This window comes from Plectropomus leopardus, chromosome 15 (assembly GCF_026936395.1).
Source record: "Plectropomus leopardus strain MGB_pleo_1.0 chromosome 15, ASM2693639v1, whole genome shotgun sequence".
NCBI classification, from domain to species: domain Eukaryota; kingdom Metazoa; phylum Chordata; class Actinopteri; order Perciformes; family Serranidae; genus Plectropomus; species Plectropomus leopardus.
This window is the reverse complement of record NC_142190.1, coordinates 9,142,103-9,161,217: the sequence shown is the minus strand read 5'-3', so window position 1 is coordinate 9,161,217 and position 19,115 is coordinate 9,142,103. Positions and strand designations below refer to the sequence as shown.

The 19,115-nt window shown below is 40.4% G+C and overlaps 1 protein-coding gene across 2 annotated transcripts in view; it reads right to left on the bottom strand.

Moving 5' to 3' along the window:
- The window catches only part of gria4b (glutamate receptor, ionotropic, AMPA 4b), a 146,262-nt gene that overhangs the window by 19,850 nt on the left and 107,297 nt on the right, over positions 1-19,115 (bottom strand). For both annotated transcript variants that reach the window (XM_042498982.2, XM_088088939.1), the window contains exons 10-11: positions 16,838-17,044; positions 11,253-11,626 (exon numbers count right to left, since the gene is read on the bottom strand). In XM_042498982.2, the coding sequence (XP_042354916.1) occupies positions 11,253-11,626; positions 16,838-17,044 (581 nt within the window). The remainder of the gene's footprint in view (positions 1-11,252; positions 11,627-16,837; positions 17,045-19,115) is intronic.

The window sequence follows — 19,115 nt, the reverse complement described above, 5'->3', positions numbered from 1 at the left end:
AAGTAACTGTGTAACCATAAAAGAGATGCCTTTGGTTTTAAATATTGTGCATAGTATAAGCATTTAAAAAACTTTGGAACGAGCAAATATTCTCTACAAATACTGTTTTATATTGGGGTGCTATCACGCAGTGTGAAATAATGTTTATTTTCTCAATCTGAAGCTGCTAAAAGAGACATTTAAAGCTGCAGTAAGCAGTTTTAATTCGACATCACAGGGCAAAAATCCCATTTTAAACTTTGAGTATATTGTAATTCAAAGAGACTGTGAGAAAACTAGATTTCTGCACCTCCTCTCTTCGCTGTGTTTTCAGGCTTTAGAAAGTCTGGGCAGTGTCGGGAGACTTTCCCCAATCACAGGTCATTTCAGAGAGATTGCGTCCCTATTGGCTGTTCTGCAGATGCAGATGTGTGTGCACATTTCTTTGGTGAAAGCTTGATTCAATGGTGGAAAATCCTGCAGGGAAAGTTGGTATTCCATCATTGGTAACAACTGCCGCCACTGCAAAGCAACTCTAAAAAAAGAAGACGGACTTATCAAAAACAGTCTGACAATAAACAAAACACCTCTAAATATTGTATTATATTGTATAAGTGTTTCAGAGATGGAGAGAAAAGGCCCTTGCACACTGAGTCCATTTTTTTTGTCAGATATTGTTTCATGCCTAAACGTAAAACAACCTCATGTTGTGTTGATCACATTCGCACACCGACGCTGAAACTCATTAAAGTCTTTGGAGAAGGTTTGATTTTATGCGTTTTTCACATATGTCAAAAGCTTTTAGAGAGTTGTTTGACCAAGAAACAGTGAAGAAAATGTGGCAGCAGGACAAATCCGCAACAAGAGAGGAGCGGAGTGCACAGAATCATTTCATAACTGAGATGGCTCCATTTATATATAATATTCGGGTGTATGATGATGACGAGGATAAGGATGTGGACTGCACAGGGAGAGAGAGAAACTGAAAGTGTGTAGACAGAGAGAGGACAGCTCAGCCCCTTCAGCTGCGGTGCTAAAGGCAAAACTCAGTGAGAGTGATGCCAGCCAGGGAGGTAACTCCAGTGGAGAGAGCGAGGGACATTTAACATTTTGTCTCATATTGCCGTTTTTTGCAAGAGACAGAACAATAAAATGCATTGCACTCAGTGTGCAAAGTTTCTGTGCAAAACATTGGGGTTTTTTTTTTTTCGGATGACGGATTAAAATAATGCATCCTGAAAACATGGATGAAATAAAGGCCTAAAATGTTGCTCAAAGTTCAGCTTTCTACTAACCTGAGAGAAAGGCTCATGGCTATGGCATTAGGTTCACAGTTATGTAACTAACATTAGCTAGAGCCTCAAATAACGCTGCTGCAGAGCGCCTTACCAGGAGGAGAGCGGGCAGCAACTCCAGAGACGACCTCCAGTAAGCAAGATGGACAACATAACAGTTCCCCCAAAGTGTAACATTTCGATCTCCCCCTGGTGTCTGTCTGCAGTGTAGGTCATAAAGCCCGCCCCTCCATGTTAGTGAAAGCTTAAAACTTAAAACTCAAAGTACACTCCGAATAAATTTTTACCAAAGATGGTTTCTGTTACTGAAGGTAGTTCTCATCACCCTGATTTTTATTCAAGTGATAGTTTTGACAATAAGTTTGGTTTTAATGAGTTATTCATGATTTTCCACCATGATTGATAGCTGTGACAGACAACCCATGCAATGGGGCTGCTTGCTGCTTTGGCAGGAACTCCCCCACCACGGATATCGCTACTGCGCAGACTGCAGCTCTCAATGATGTCACCAGCACGGGACGGCAGCAGCCATATCTGGGATATTTTAGCTTTATTTAAGCCTAGTTTGGGTAAATTGGGATGCATTATCCATCTTTATATAGTCTACAGGCCACAGCAACCCAAATCCAGCCACTACAAACCCCAGCCACGGGAAACCTCCCCGCCGAATCAGCAGACTTTCTGTTGCTGCTGCTACAGAGGTCAGATCTGGTGCGTTTGCTGCGACACCCTGCACTCCTGGCTCACTTCAAGCTGCTAAAGGTCCGTCTGTGGAGCTGCTGCCCACTCTTTTCCCGGGGACGCAGTTCACAGCGACCGGGAGCAAAGTGGAAGGACCGTGGTGTGGCTGGCCAGCTAATTCTTGTCTTATTTGTGGACTGATAAACGGAGAGACAGAGGGAGAGCGGGGTAAAGAGGGGCTAGTGTGCAATCCTACAGTGAAATAAGATTGGGAAACACTGGGTTACTGTTGTATGAAATGCGTGCATATGCCCGTGGTCGTCTGATAAGACAGGCTTAGGACACTGAGCAGAGAGCTGCAGGAGGAGAGTGTACTTTCCAGTTCTGCTGTTTTTTTTCTCCTTTTCCCGATTTCTGCTTTCCCCAGCTTTAAAAGTAAAAATAATGCTGAGCCGGTTAAATGAAAATTCAAAGAAAAAGAAGAAACACTGCAGCAAAGTAAATCTCATCTCGGGAATAAATACAATATGGTTCACGCAAGTATCAATGACCAGCCTGAGATAAAGAAAACTTTAATGTTCCATCTTTTATATCCTTTTGATGTGAAAATGAAAAACAGGGAAATAAAAAGCTGCTGCCAGAGATGATTTGCTGCAGAGAGCGTGTGTAGATTTTGTACAGGATTTATAAATATTTGTGGGACAGCGAAAAAAACACAGCAACATGAAGTGGAGGAGGTGATGGAGTGAAAGACGTGCGGAGAGACAGGAGAACGCTGACCTTGAGTGGAGCCTAAATAAATGAAGAGGTGTTCGTCTGCTCCCAGGGTGATACCTGGGGCGAGACCACACCATTTCACTTATTCATAGCAGACAAACTGTCACTCCAGATCCTGCTCACGGCTTCTACTTCCATTTTCTGTCCACAGCCTCCCGCCCAGCCTCAGCTGCAGCCCTGATATAACATTTACAACCTGTGTAGAACCCTAAATGATCAAATAACAACCAGCATAAACAGATAAAGGCACTGTCGACAATAAAGGCTGCAAATTAAAGACATGCAGGTGGATTTACCTGTACTCCCACCCACAAGGTAAATTCAGTATAATAAACATTTCCACTGCACTAATAACACCAGTACAACAACTCCCAGGTACTACTACTCCAGGTAATACTGATGCTTTTTTTCTTCACGTTATTCCCTATTACCATTTCTTTTTAGGGCTGCTGAGCTACAGGCAGCAAAACTCAACTCTCCCTTTAGATATTTCACATTAAAAGCCTAGCTAAAATGGGGGGATTATGTCCTTTGAGCTATGGGCATTTTCAATACAAAATAAGATATGTTAAGTTGAGATAAACCTTTAATGATCCCCAGTGGAGAAATTTGGTTTTTGAAGCATCACAAAGATATAGCATAGAAATAGCACAGATAAACAGGCCTTAAGAAATGAAGAATGAAATGAATAATGAGCGGTACATTTAAAAAAATGAGAGTAGAAGAAGTATAGTTAAGAGTCAGAGGTATGATAAAATACTGTATAGTTCAGAGTTGTAATGTAAATGTAATATAGAATATGATGCAAAAAAAATAGTAATATGTTAACATATCACAATATGGTTGTTAATAATAATTATAAGACTAATAATAACCATAATAATGACTTTAAAATATAGGAAGTGTTAGTTGTGTTGTGTGTTCATTGACAGTTCCTAAGAAAAAAAGTATTCTTTCAAAAGATAAACTCAGAGCAGCAAAGTGGTAAGTATGACGTGTTTATGTATGACTATTGTTGTTAAAATAAGGGCTGTGGAAATGTTCAGGACCCTGAATTTAGAAGGATAAGAAGAAAACATTTTGGTTGTTCATAATTTGCATCAACAGTAAATTAAAAATATTTTTTGTTTTCTTTAAAATGAAGAATAAAGGCTCTTTAATAATAGCCTGTTCCAATAAAATGGTTTCTGCAGTATATGCTGGCTCAAATGGCAGCGACGGCAGCTGAGAAGGCCAAAGTGCTGCTGATATACCATCAAAGCCAACTTGGGCTTTTTCTGCTCTCTGCAGGACCCACTGCTCCGAGTGCATCATCCCCAAAACAGATCAAATCTGCAGGGATTTTCTCAAACACCTGAGATATCATCTCTCCATTAGCTCCATGATGCCTGTCGACCTTGAAGAACCTTTTTTTCTGGTTTTATCATAAGTGGATCTGTAGTTTTGTATTCACATTTTCAAACATGTTCACTTTTAATTTGTCCAGTCTGCAAATTTGTGCCACTCTTACCCTGACACTCTTACCTGAACGTTAACCAATTTCACTCCTCGTCTAAACATGGCCATCCTAACGTATGAAGGCAACAACCACAAGCCATTCAGAAGCAGAGCAGGGCGGGTGATGCCTTTTCTGGCCTGGAAAATGCAAATCTGTGTGCCGTCCACTAATTTCCTACAGATTAATCAAAGCAACTTTACAGATGTTCAGATGTATAGCTGAAAAACCCATCATGGTCAGCCATCCCTGCTTATTTGCAGCACCTAATGACTTATATCATCCCTGTGGTCATTACTATTTTTATCTTCTATTTTGGGGTATTTTTTCCATTTTATCACAAAAAGATCTAATTGTTTAATTTTATTTACCCTAAATCTTTAACTATTGAATCCTGGTTCAAACCATATATCATATATCATATATCATGTTTGTTTTTCTGTTTGTGTATCATGGCATTCTTAGCCGGTCTTTTAATTGTCTTGGTTTAATGGTTTCTTATATTGTGCATATATTAACATACTTTTATAATTTTTATTATTTTAATTAATATTTAATATATTAACATACATGAATTATCATACTTTTTAGTCCTTCCTTGTGATAACATTAGTTTATGTTCTTTTTGTCTTTTATATTGTTGTTTTGGAGTTGGAGTTTTTAATCTCAAGAGGTTTTTCTGGTTAAATAAAGGTTAAATAAATAAATAAATAAATACATAAATAAATACATAAAATAGAGGGGGCTATAACTACATATCATTGTGCAAAACTGCTTTATATAATGACAATAATAAACCTCTGTAGACACCAGGAGGAGGCGGCTGTATGACAATACTTTACAACACAGTTGTAAAAATATCAAATGTCTTCATAGGAGAAGTTGCTGTTATTGCCAATTGTTGCATGTAGAGAGCACTTAATTGTCCTTGTAGCTGCACAAAGACTCAAAGGCATGCACTCTTTGTATTAAGAGATCATAAGAAAAAATTGTTGAACCAAGGCCAAACAAATAACAATTTCAGTGGCAACTGGGAATGTTTCTTTTTGATGAAAGATACTCAATTAGCCACTGCAACAAAATCAAAGCAGGAAACAGTAAATTGGCTTCTGACTTTGAAGCTATGGATCACCACTGTACATACGGAGCCTAAAGCAATGTCTGTAATTTGCAAGAATAGTGCGACAAATTAACCGAGTGTGATGGAGGACGAGCACTGCTGACATACGCAATAAGTGATGCAGCAGAACGGCCGCGTGTCGGCTGGATAACAAAGCTAATTGGCATTGAAATAATAGAATAATGGGGAATCTTGCAGATAGACCACTTGAAAGTCATTTGTCCTTCTCGAAACGTAGCTTTTGTTGGCCTAAAATTCACAACTCAAATTAAATGTTCAGCTTCATCTGCAGCCATCAGGAAATTTGCCATCAGCATGCCAGCGCTCGGAGCTAATCAGGACTAATCAAGCCAATCACCGCATCCTCATTAGCTCGCCCAGAGACGAGGCGACTATGACTCAGCAGCAGAGACAAAGATGATCCATCTGAAGACTGAAGTGACTGAAAACACCTGGAATGACCGATGACACCTGCATGTTAGCAGCTGCCTTCATTTTCATGTTATATTTCCGACACAGTGACACGACATCCTGCAGTCTCAGGAGAATCCTCCAGAATAAACTCGAGTTCTATTCATCTGGGATTTGTAGTCAATTAAAAAGACTATCGTGTCGCCATTTCATTTAAGCTCCCCTCTTCTCCTGTTACCACGGAGACATTACCATTGGAGACCAGGATATTAATCACTGAATTAATTATTACGGGCTGCCTTGAGGGAGCAGAAGGGGGTATTAACCATTATTAAGAGAGAGGAAGAGAGGAGGAGGGGAAGATGTTCAGTGGTATTTCAACCTTTACCTTTCCTGTTGTGTTATGAAATGGGTAAATAAATAAATTAAACATCTCGTTTAGATGCTTTTGCTGATGTTTAGCAGATAATCCAGCTCTGTGGGCTTCTTTTGCCCAGTGGCAAGTTTTTTTCTACCCCTATGACTTTGTTGGCTGATTGCTAATAACCTGTGGCAGTATTTTAATTTATTTTTTTGTCATAAAATACCACAAAACGACAACTTTCCTCAAATGACAAGCCAATGGCTAATCTGGTTCTAGAACTGGTGGAGCGGGAAGAAAAACGTGGTGCACAGAAATTCTACTTAATTAACAAATCAATTTGTCAAGGAGAAAAAAAAAGTGCACATAGATTAACTAAAATGACCAGCTGGTAACATTGTGTGTCCACCAAAGTCTTTTCTGCCTCAGAGAGCAGCGCTGCAACTGGACTCAGGAGGAGTGCACATTTGCACTATGCTACAAACGCCAGCGGCATGATGAGGCGCAGAGTGCTGCCCTTTTGGTGTTTTTTTTTGTTTTGTTTTGTTTTTTTAGTTTTGGTGGCCACATAACTTTTTAAAAGTAGCACCAGTAACTGTCTGTACAATGAGAATTTGGCTGGACATGAAGTTATCAACCAACCAAATGACCAGAAGGGCTCGGCCCTGTGGGAGTCACAGCTGTACAGATGAGTCTATTCCAAATAACTTCTGACAAGACAAGACAATGTCCACTTTAACAGAATTTGTTAAAATCTTGTCTTTACTCACTGCTGATGATTTTGTGGATGAAACTTGCTCATAAATTGAGCGGATCAGGTAGCTTTATTTAGCAATATCAGTGGTGTTGAGTATGATAATGATCAAACCTCACAGAATGGCACCTGCTCATGAACAGGTGCCATTCATCAGGTTAGAATAAGCAATTTACAACAAGTTTGTGCTGTTAAAAGTAAACCTGAATTATTACCTTACAGCTGTATGCCTCCACCAACCATACAAGTTTCAGATTCATACGTAGCCATGACAGAAGACAAAGCTTTAGATATGAATGCTGCTGCAAAGAAGCTACAAATTTTAAAACACGGACAAACAACAATGATGTCTAAATAATTCATCGATGAAGTCAAGTAGTTGTTGCCAAATTTGAGGAAATTCCTCCTGAGATATCACATTCACCATAATGAGACAGACACAAGGTCACAATGACCTTTGACCACCAAAATCTAATCACTTCATTTTTTGTCCAAGTGGACATGTTTGCCAAAAATTAGAAAATACCCTTAATGCACTCTTGTAATATTGCGTTCAGGAGAAAGGGCAGATGGACCGACAACCCTGAAAACATTGTGCCAGCGACTGAGTTAAAACACTGGATTAGCAAACAAGATTGCATAAAAACATAAAAATGTTCATTCGAGCATTACTTCAATCCCCGTGCATACCACACATGTTGCATTACAAGGAGCTAAGATATGGTTTATGAAAACTGACATAATGTGGCCACCACTCCCACTTATGTCACCAAAACTACCAAAAACATAAATCTACTCGACCAAAACCTGGTCCATAAACTGTTTCATGCAAAATTTACTGGAAACTATGTGCACACCTCATGAAGCTCTTGTGTGGTGGATGTAACCTCCCAAAACTTTCACAGACTGTGTTGCCTGCAGACTGAGTTTCCACCGCCCAGCACAGCTCGCAACTGCAACACATGAGCGAGCCTCGGCGGCCCTTCGCCCTCAAATTCGTCCCATTCCCCTCTGCCCTTGTCACTCCCTCCACGCCATCTAAGCTCCCCTGTGTGAGGGGATTTGCATGTTGCCCTGTCAGGCTAAACTGGAGTGGAAGCGCTCCTGAGCTCTGGGGCTCTGTGCTGATGGATTGGGAGAGGCCCATGGGATTAGCAGTGACAGGGGGAATGCAGCGGGGACCACAGCCAGAGACAGAGAGGTTTGAAATGTAGACTTTTCATTCTGATGGCGACATTGTTGCGCAGCTTTAGAGTCCTTATCTGTGGTACACAGGCGGAGATGTGGCGGGCAGGGGTGGTTATGGCGGTGGGTGGGGGTGGTCTGCACACATGTGAACAAAGCAAATGCACTCCTTAAATAAGTGCGCTTAATCACAGTCACAGGCCCACTATAGTCGCCTCTAAAGGTGACTTACGTGAGGGCCGGGCTATAATGTACCTCAGGATCCTCCGTCGTGTGTGTTTCTCCTCAGTTGTGGGGGAGGCTGAAAGATACAGGCTGGTTTGGTCCTCATTTCATCTCCTAAAATCTTACCAACTCTATTACAGTACGAGATCAATAAGAGCTTAAAGCAGATAAGAGAAATGAAAGACTTAAAATAACTATAGGAGCCATCTTAGCAGTTGCTTAAAATAACCCAAACAATCCATTAGCTGGAACTTTAAGCTTGACAAAGCCAGCTAAGAAAAGCTGTACAGAAAATGAGAAACCATCAAGAATTACAGGCTTTACCACTCTATAGGTTTGACCATGACAGCAGAGAGGATACCAGTGCGTGATGACGGACAGGAAGCCTGATCTTTGATTTAAAAACAAAGACGACCAGCCCTTAAAAGCTGGGGAGAGACAAAGCAAGACAGTTAAGAACAAGCCCCAATTTCTCCACCCTTCCACCAAAGTACACCATGCTCACTAGACACCAGTATGCTGGTCTGAAGCCCAAGGGATGCCGGCTTTGAGTCTCGTAATTTGGACAAAAGGGGAGAGAAGTCGCAGACACGGTGAAAGACGGCACCTTGACGGTGTGTTTCCCAATGAATCACACAGGTTTCATATTGTGAAGCAGACAGCGGGTCTACAGGAACCATGGTCGCTAATGTAACCGGAGCTCAGGTACACAAGACAAGTGTGGAGCCACAACTGCCGAAGCTGACAGACACAGAGAGAACCTAATTCCCTTACAAGCAGACAACAGTGTAGTTTATGCAGGTCAGACAATGAAGAACAGTATGGATGGAGAAGAGAGAGAGAGACAAGAAATCAATACTAACAGAGGCACACATACTCTCTCTCTTCCTCTCAAACAAAAAGTGTGATGCCACTGTGCACGTACGCGTACACACACACAACATGAGCAGCAGACACATGAGACAGTACCTAACAACATAACAGACTGTAGTCGAAACTGTCTATATTCACCTATATGTTATGACTTAATAATATAAGTATGCCACAATTGGTAGGATGATGTACTTTGTAGCAGATGAAAACCTCATATTTCCAAAATGTCAATATATGAGAAACTAATAAACCACTTTTAGGTAGTTCAGCTTTCTTTTCAAGAGTGAGATGGAAAGACTGATTTCAATCTCATGTCTGTGGGTTAAGTTAGGAAACAGGATGTGTTGATCTTAGCTTAGTTTAGCATCAAGACCAGATACTGGGGGAAACAGCTCGCCTGTCTCAAGTTCAAATAAATGCACGTCAACTTTTTTTATTGACCAATAGACCTACTTTGGTTTAATAGTCAGAAAACAAACATTCCCATCAGCCTCAGCTTAATTTCGAGATTAGTGCTAACAAGCAAATGACATGCTAAACTAGCACAATGATATTTGGTTCAAGGCACCTCCGTCACTTAGCAGATTGATGGATGAGAGGAGCAGCTGCTGCAGAGGTGAGTGAAATTAAATTTTAAGACCTGACTCAATTAATGGAGGCGTTTCACTGCGTCTGGCATTCTGCTGCTCCGTCTGTGACCAGAGTATGCTTTGCGCTCCAAGAATGAATAACTGAAATGTATATATGACATATATAATCCGACAACCCTCCTAATAAACGCTCCAGCTACAAAAATAAAAAATCAATGCATGGCGAAGAATGTTTTTATCTTGGCGGGCTGTCATAAATAAGGGAATGTGCTGAAAACCCTGTAATTTGTTTGTAACTGGACCGAGACCACCTCTTAGAAAAGATCTCGGTCCTTATAAGTATTTCTTGGTGAACAACAGCTGGGGCGCAGTAACTGCGTGGAGCATCCTGAAGTAGCCTATGTGGTGGACAGAAACTGTTTGCCAAGACGAAGCCGAGTTACGTAACTCCTTTCTGTTTGTGTACTGAAACAAACAAGACACATTAGTGAGCTTTAGAGGTGTTGGTTGGTATTGATGTGAACTTTTTACAAAGCCAGGCAAGTTGTTTAGACCCGTTTTTAGTCTTTATACTAAGCACACATCAGATTGACGGTGACCTTTCCGTCTCACTCTGAAAAACCAGGCAAACAAGCATTCATACTATACTATAACATATTTCAAAAATTTAACCACAAAGCTTTTTTTGGTCGTCTTTAGGGTTGGCCAACACAGAATTACAGAATTACAAATCTTAAATTAAGTCAACACTGAAGGTAGTTTGACAGCGACTAAATCATGAGGTTTTCACAGCATTAACTCTACGACACAAACAAAATAATAAACTATTTAGAGGTCATGGTTGAAATGTATTAAATACAAATGCAGGGTGGACTGTTGTTGTGTGCCAACAAAAATCCACTTTAGAGTCAGAAAAAGAAATCAAAATGTGCAGTATTTTCTTTTAGTTATTTCTGTGGTTTATGATTGAGGCTGCAGCTTGAATATGAACATCAGTTTGGACTCAAGCTGAGGACACAATACACAGCTGTTAGAGTGGGAAAATATTAAAAAATTACACTCACAATAACAACAGATTATTTTCCATCTCCAGTTGCACGGATAGTCTGAATTTAAAAACTTCTGACAACCATTTTTTTGTGTGTAAGTGACAATTAAACATGACTAACAATGTCAAGACTGAACAACATACTGATTCAGTTGGGTTTTTTTCCTTTTCGCTGTCACAGGCGGCTTGTCACCGCAGGGTGTCAAGACTTGTCCAGTTTGTGTCAATCAAACATGCTTGCAATAATGATGAAGGTCTTAACTGGATTGGCAGGCGAGGGATTTGAGACTAACATAGACGCAATCCAAACAGACGTGATGGCACAATAGTGATTATATTTGGTCTAAAAGTCATGTAATGCGTCTCCAGCCTGAGGACGAATAAAGCAAACATCCACGTAACTGTTGTGCTTTTTTTTAGGTGAACTTTTTTGACAGTGTGATAAAAGCAGGTCTTACCTGGGGGAGATGTCACAGCCCTGCTGCATGAAGGCGCCCAGGGAGAACCAGAGGGAGTTAAAGATACCAAACTCATTGGGGGGCTGGTCGCTTGGCGGACCGTCGGTGCCCTCTTCGGGCTCCTCGGTGTGCCATTCGTACGGGCTGAAGCGGCTGACCAGGAAGAGCACCACGCTCACGCCGATATAGGCGAACACGATGCACATCCAGATCTCGTAGGCCAACGGGTCCAGGAAGGAGAACACCCCTGGTTTGGATTTTTGGGGCTTCTTGATCATGATGGAAATGCCCAGCGACATGAAGGGCTTGGAGAAGTCGATCACCTCCTCCCGGACCAACGTGATAGTCAAAGGGGCCACAGCGATCTCCGCTTTCTGTCGGGGGAGATTTAGATGAAAAGGAATTTGATCAGCCATGTGAATGAGAGCAACTCTAAATCCAAATGATGACAGATAAACAAATGCAAATGATGGATCATCTTTCTGAGCTGGGCTGTGAAACAATCACACATCACTTAGTCACAGATATGACATGCCGAGGGCCAACAGCCAGCCAGACATCAGAAAACAAAACAACAACAATTACCCCTTTTCTTCTCTCCGCAGCTCGTGTTGTTTTATCTGAATTTCTCCCTTGACTGAACAAATCTCAAAGCGATCAAGTTTAGACGGCGGCTGAATGCGTCTCGCAGTGATCAAGTTAAAACAGAGAGAGAAAGAAATGAAATTGAAAAAGAAATTCTGAAACCCCGCTCTAATGCTGAGAGGCTTAGCCGAAACTCTGTGAGAATCAGCAGGGAGGATAAAATAATGTGTCGGAGAAATATGCTTACAGCACAGGAAGGCAAAAAATGGGATACAGCCACCTCTGAGGTCTGCAGCTGTGGAAAAGTGCACACTGGCGTGCTGAGAATCCACAAACCAGATTACAGCTGGTGACTTAGCAACACTTGTGACCTTGTACGCCTGGCTTTGGGGAGCATGGGGGTTTAATATCAGCAAGAATTTAAAGTTTCATTACTACCATCTGACACTTAGTGAGGTAGGAAAAGGAGAAAATGGGGACGCGGGAACAGAAAATGAAAGAGACTTAAGTTCTTTCATCCTCAGCGAAATGCACTAAGATGACAGCCTCGGGGCATTTAGTGCGTGCTAAAATACATGGCAGGTTAAAGAAGACAGGGCTTTTGTGGTGGTGTGTTTTTTGTTGGGTTTTTTTCCCAGGGAGAGCCAGGAAGAAATGAATGGTCTCCAAGCAAAGACGGGAAAGTGCTGACAGCTTCCATGTCCTCAGACGTTCCCATGAACGCTGTAGAAAAAGCTGCCAGCTTTCCCCATGCCCCCAGTGGCACACTTTCGTGCAACACTGTCTATACACACTGGTGCACAACATGTATTTTCAAACACAAACACACACACACACACACACACTGGTATTACTAGAATTGTGAGGGCCCACTGGTTGGTCTTATGTTCTTATTTTAAACTTCAGCCTTCACATTTTTAAAGTTTATCCTGCAGTTAACAATTACTACAAAAACTGTTACAGACAGGTTCTTTGGGTCAAAACCAAGACTAGAATACAAGTACATTTACTCAAGTATTGCAGTTGAGGACAGTTTAGGGTAGTTGTGGTTCCCTTTTATGGTACTGCATACTTCTACTCCACTACAATTTGGTGGCAAATATTGTACTTTCTACTACACTCATTTTAAAGTTTTAGTTAGTTAGCAGATTTAATTGATTGGGATGTTAACCCATTAAATGCCTATTATCTATAGTTATAAGCCTCACAGACATGGGTGATTAGGGACCTGTTGCACTTACTAGTAGGTTCAGAAGGCCATTATCAGCCCTTTGAATGGCTTTTACTGATTTGTTAGGTTTAATTTTTCTTAGGTTTAGGCACGAAAACGATGTAGTGGCTTAGAAAAAGACCATGGTTGGCCGTAAATATTAGTTCCACATGGGACTCAAACCTTATACTCCTTGGTGAAAGTCTTGCGTTTGACCTGTAGACTGTATAAATAATGGAAATAGCTACCGTAATGTCACCCACTGGTTTGTGGACTGCCATTTGGAGCCTTGAGTTCAGCATTTCGGCTGTCAGCATCTTGGATTTTGAAATTGGACGAGGGGTTGGGAGCTGTGGAGGAGCGAGGGGTGGATCCAACGTATAGACTGTGATGATGCCTCGCAGACAGCCTGTCACTTAAAGTGGCCTTCCCTTAATTATTCGTAACTTTAAGCCTTAGTAAAATGCAAACAGGTGAGTCACCTCCCGTACAAAACCAAACGATTTTTTGGAGCAGACTGTAAACATGTTTATTTCTGCTGTAAAGTTGGGAATTTTACATGGGTGTTTACGAGGAATTTACTTTGTTTTCAAGACAGCCTCAAGTGGCCTTTAAATGAACTACAATTTTTGGCACTTCCATGCGAGGTTCATTTATCAGCCTCGCAGGTTGCAGCTTGCTCAGGATGCCACTACTCCACTGTATCTTTACATAGAAAATAGTGGTTTGATATGATATTAAAGCTCTAAATGTTGTATACAGCACCTTGAAGTAAAAACTGGCCCACTTCCTGCCCCAAAGATCAAAACTATGACTATGAACGAACAAAGAAATCCTAAACAGGAATGATTGTTAGGTCTTGAACTGATAGGGTTAAAGTCAAACTGTCTGATGACCAGTGTTGAGAAGGTTACTTTAGAAATGTAATAGGTTACAGATTACCAATTACCCTGTTAAAAATGTAATAATTTACATAACTAATGACTATTACATTTGATTACTTTTTGATTGTTTTTCTAACAAAAGCTTTAAACAGGGCAATGAAGCTGAAAAGACCTAAAAACATAATAACATAAATGTGCTCAAATTGGTCTCAAAAGCTTCGCTGACACGTGTTGTCCAAAAATATGCCAAAAGAAGCCATTTCTGCACAGCAGAAAGATGCAAAACTTTTTATTGGAAAGAGATTTTTCATATGTAAGTTTGCAATCACCACCACTTTGATTAGTAACTCCTGAAGTGTGTATTTATTTTCTAATTTAATTACTGTAACTAGTTACTTCCCAACAGTGTTAATGACAGATTCATGTTTGACTTTTTCTGTTTGAGAATCTATGTTTAAAGAATTTTGCCCATCTTGTTCTCCATTCAGAGTCAATCTTTTGGACAAGAGTGTTTCCGCTCAGTGTACTTGTTAAAGAGATGAAAATGGCAAAGAGCACAGCTGCACTTTTTATTCCCGTGTTTTTGACCAACCTGGTTAGTCTTAACACCAGAAGTGCAGTGTACTGTTTGATCAGTCCTGACACATCCCGAACTGTGCCTCTGCTCGCACTCGCTGCAGTCGACTTCACAATGAGTCACTGCAGTACCAAAGAGGCGCAGGCGAGAAAAATGCCACTTTGTGAAAATGCCACTTAGCTCATCACAAAAAAATGAACAGAAAAGCTCTAATCTCAAACAAATTGCTATTGCTGCTCATGTAAACATAAAACACATCATTTCCTGCACATCTGAGAGTGTTTTACAATAAAAGCAAACTTAAAAATTGTGAAAAGGTTCAATAAGTACTGCTCCATGTCCTCCATCAGTGACAAAGAGGGAACAAATCTGACTTTTATCGATAAAATCAAACATCTAACTCAACGCTAAATTAATGTAAATCAAATTTTCAGTCAAAACCCTCATTATGAAAGCTTTTCACTATCTTTCTTTTGTCATAAGGTTTTGTCCTCAAGTACAAAAACACACTTCTGTCTATCCTCACTTCAAGGTCTTTTTGGGACATAAAATCCCAATATGGTCCAATACCACAAGCTTGCATCTACTTTGATCCCACTGCAAGGTCAGCAGCAGCAGAAAGACACAAATCAAATCATCACCTCAGAGATCCTCTAACAAGCTCCACACCTCCGCCTTTCTTCTTTACCCCCCCTACACACACGCACGCACGCACGCACACACGCACACAGGAAGCTCAGCTCTAATGCTCCACTAACTCCTGGTAGTATTAATACCACCAGAGACCGCTGGCCTGTTTACAGTTTCATTTCAGATGGGTTTAATTATCTGCTCAGGAAACAACACACAGGAGCTGTGATTCAGACAGATTAAGTGGAACTGCAGATCAACACTTGTTGTCCAGTTAAAACCTTCTGTAAAAGCTTAATTCTGCATAAAACACGACGTGTTTGATACATGAATGTTAAGTTGATGTCAGGCTGTGTTAAATGATTAAAACAGGGCTGCTATCTTATAAGGATCGCGGTGTGTTACCTGTACCTGCTACAGTGGTCAACTTACAGTATTTGAACTACTAAACACAATAAACAACAGTTTCATGACATGACATGGCAGACTGAATGACAGACCCAGAGTAGTACCTCCACTCAGACACCATGACAGTAGCCAGGTTTTCATCAACCTCAAATTGCACAAATTAAAATTATGAATATAAAATACACCTAATGGAAACACATCAATTTTGAAAAAACTCCTATTTATCACAAAAAAAGTCTTTATGCTCACATGAGGTGGTATTTCAGACGATTTAAAAAAGCCATATTTTGCAAAACTGCAACGGAAACACGCCTACGTTGCCTTTGATTGGTAATAATGAAGGCCAGTGTGGTGTCTGCAATAGAAATAAACCTCCTAATGTTTTGAACATCCATCACCATGCTTCTTGGAATGCTTCCACTTTGTTTTTTTTCAAACTGCAGTTAATGTACTGTCAATAATATGGAAATATAACAAACATATATTCACAATAAAAGCCTTGCAGCATCTGAATCATGATTACTCCTGTTCCTGGTTGGCTTTTAATTTGAAACCTCTGCGAAAGTGTTGAGTTTCACTGACAGCAGCTTTGCAGCAATGAAAACAGTAGAATCAATATTCATTAAATACTGAATAAAAAAAAGAGAAACTCAGAGCAGCAGATCAGTGAAGGACGTGGCTCTGTTGTTTTACTGATGGAATTAATACGATGAATAGAAACATTAAACTTAATTTACCATGTGAGCTGTGTTTTTTAAGTAGGGATCATATGTTTCTTTATTTAGTTGTGTTGGCCATAACTCTGCTATAACTTTAATACTGGCTTTTATTTGAGAAGTGAGGATGACATTTTAAAAAGCACAAGTATATTTATATATTCTTGGCTTTATTATGATTTTCAAAAGGTCATCAGAATAACAAATGACGAACAAAATGTTCTGTTTAGTACATCTTTGCTTTTATGTCCTCTCTGCTGACAGTTTGAATGAATGGATTTGACTTTGATGACTAACATCTAGCCAATTAATTAGCTTTAGGAGCAATTTTTCTATCAAAAGCCAAGCTGCTGCACAAATGTATTATTAGTACTAACAGATTAGAAGAAGACACAATATTATTGTCTCTAAATACCATCATGAATCTTACTGACAGCATAAAATTAATGTTTGAATGAGATGAGTCGGCGTAGATGAAAAGCTCATTTCTGTCTAAAACGGTGCTGCACTTTAGAGAGCTGGGAGAAGAGCCACTTCCTGTCATAGAAAGAGAAAAAAGAAACAAAAGCTCTTACCCCGTACACCAGCTCCCCGACCATGCCGTTCCAGATCTTCGTCTCTGGGTCCCTGGCGCCGTACTTTCCATCGGGAACGATGGAGATTTTGTACTTGATGCCGATGTGTTTGGCAATCTCGGAGGCCAGGTCCACGCAGTATCCCTCGTACTGGTCGTTGCCTTCGTACATCTCCCAGTTCTTCTTGAGCATCACATAGGGACCCTCCTAAACAAGGGACCATAACCAGTGAACCAAACCGTCAGACAGACAGACACACAGACATGAGGGCTCGCACAGTGACGCACCAACAGACAACAGAATGACAGAAGAGAACTTCAGCTCATTAATACCAACCAGGGTCGAGATAAAAGATGCCCTGCAGAGTTTTCGACCACTATGAGCACTATGGAGCAATGTTTAGATGAGCGGGCCCTCGTTTTGTTTGTATCTCATGCACAAACATGCAGGTGATGCATTTTTGCTGATGGTTTCATGCAATTTTTGATATTCGGTGGCAGTAACACCTCTTGAAACACAGAATGCTCCAGAAGATGATTGCTATCTAGCAAACACAGATTTAAAAAATACAATACAGGAAATTTAACTTTTTTTTATTACGCCTCAAGGAAACACATGATGCATTTGGGTGAGAAACAATTAATCTAAATCTAAGTTTGTTAGTTCTACTAGAAAACTCTACAGGGTACCTTAAGCCTCACAGTTTATGAAATGGATTTTCTTCCATACTGAACATGGAAAACATTTGTTTTGACAATAAACGATACAAAATAGTTAAATTTTAAAGCTGCACTTGGCTAAATTTTATTTAAAATTCTCAAAAATCAGAGTTTGGCATCATAACTGACTCATATGATGCAGTTGATTAATTCACTTCAAAGGTGCAGTCAATTTTTTTGGAGAATGGTACATTTTTTACCCCAATTAAGTCCACATGATCAGTGTTAACAACAATGTGGACAGTATCACATGGTAATGCGATAGCTTCAACGTTCATCTGGCAACAAAACAACGTGCCATAGTCACCAAATTTAGCCAAAATTGACACAAAATACAATTATTTAAACCACAGAATTTAAAATCACTTTTCTTAAACAACTTAATCTTCAGCTTCTGCTGAACGGAAATTTAAACTCAGTGATTGGATTTCATGTACTGAAGCCTCTTTTACACTGCCTGTTCGAGGCACCATTCTGTCTCGCCGCTCTTTTAAAAGATATGATCGCAGGATGGCGGACAGAGTTTTTTTGCCTTTAAGCTGCCAGCGGAGGTAGTCACAGTGCCGAATCAAAGTTTGTGTAAAGGAGACAGCCGGCAGGATGGAACCATGCACAGGACGGGTGTGACATTTTGATGATGTGTTATGTGTGCGACCCACCATGGGACATTCAAAAAGCAGCTAGCAGGAGTTAGCAGCTAACTCAAAGAACAGCAGCTGTAAATGTCTGCAAACTGGATTCAGCAATGAGATTCAGGAGCTCTTTACCCTCAGAGCAGGGGACGAGATCAGCCGCCGGATCACTGAGATGATTGTCATCCCTATGTCATGCCATTGTTAGTGTTATAAAACACTGCCTAGACTTTTGTTATATGTCACACTAGAGGCCAATGCTGTTTTGTTAAACGTCACACCTGTCATGCCTCTTTTGCTTCCGCAATGCCAGCATGCTACCTTAAACCTCATACTGGGGCGGCATTATGTTTCCATTATTTGGTTCTGTGTGGCAAAGAGAAGGCAGCGTAAAGAAGGGACTCTGTGGTGACCCTATTGTGCGATCTCTGTATACAAGAGGGCTTAAGGTGCCCTTCTAGAGTCATAAATAACTTCTTGATTTCTTATGTAATTGATTTTTTATGTAAACAGGCTTGTACCTTTGGCTTTTTTTTAAATCAAAGACGTAGGATATTTTTGAACAGCATCTTTTGCACTAATTCTACTAGGAGAATTTGTGTCCATCCAATATGTGGAAGTGCTGCAGCTGTCTCCTAATATTATTTGCAGAAAATGAACAAGACTTTTACTTCTGTATCCAGGACTCCGACATAAATTCTCCCACTTTGCACCTCAGTTTAATAATTCACATTTTCATTTTCCACTACCACCTGAGTATATCAAGGTGGATAAAAAAATTGCAAAGTGCAGCTTTAAATTTAATGACTTAAACTGCTGAAAGATAATTTAGAGTACAACAGAAAGAGATTCATGTGTAATCATAATGACAGCCTCATGCTATATATATACAGCCCCGACTGCTTAGGCAGGAAGAAGGAAAAAAAT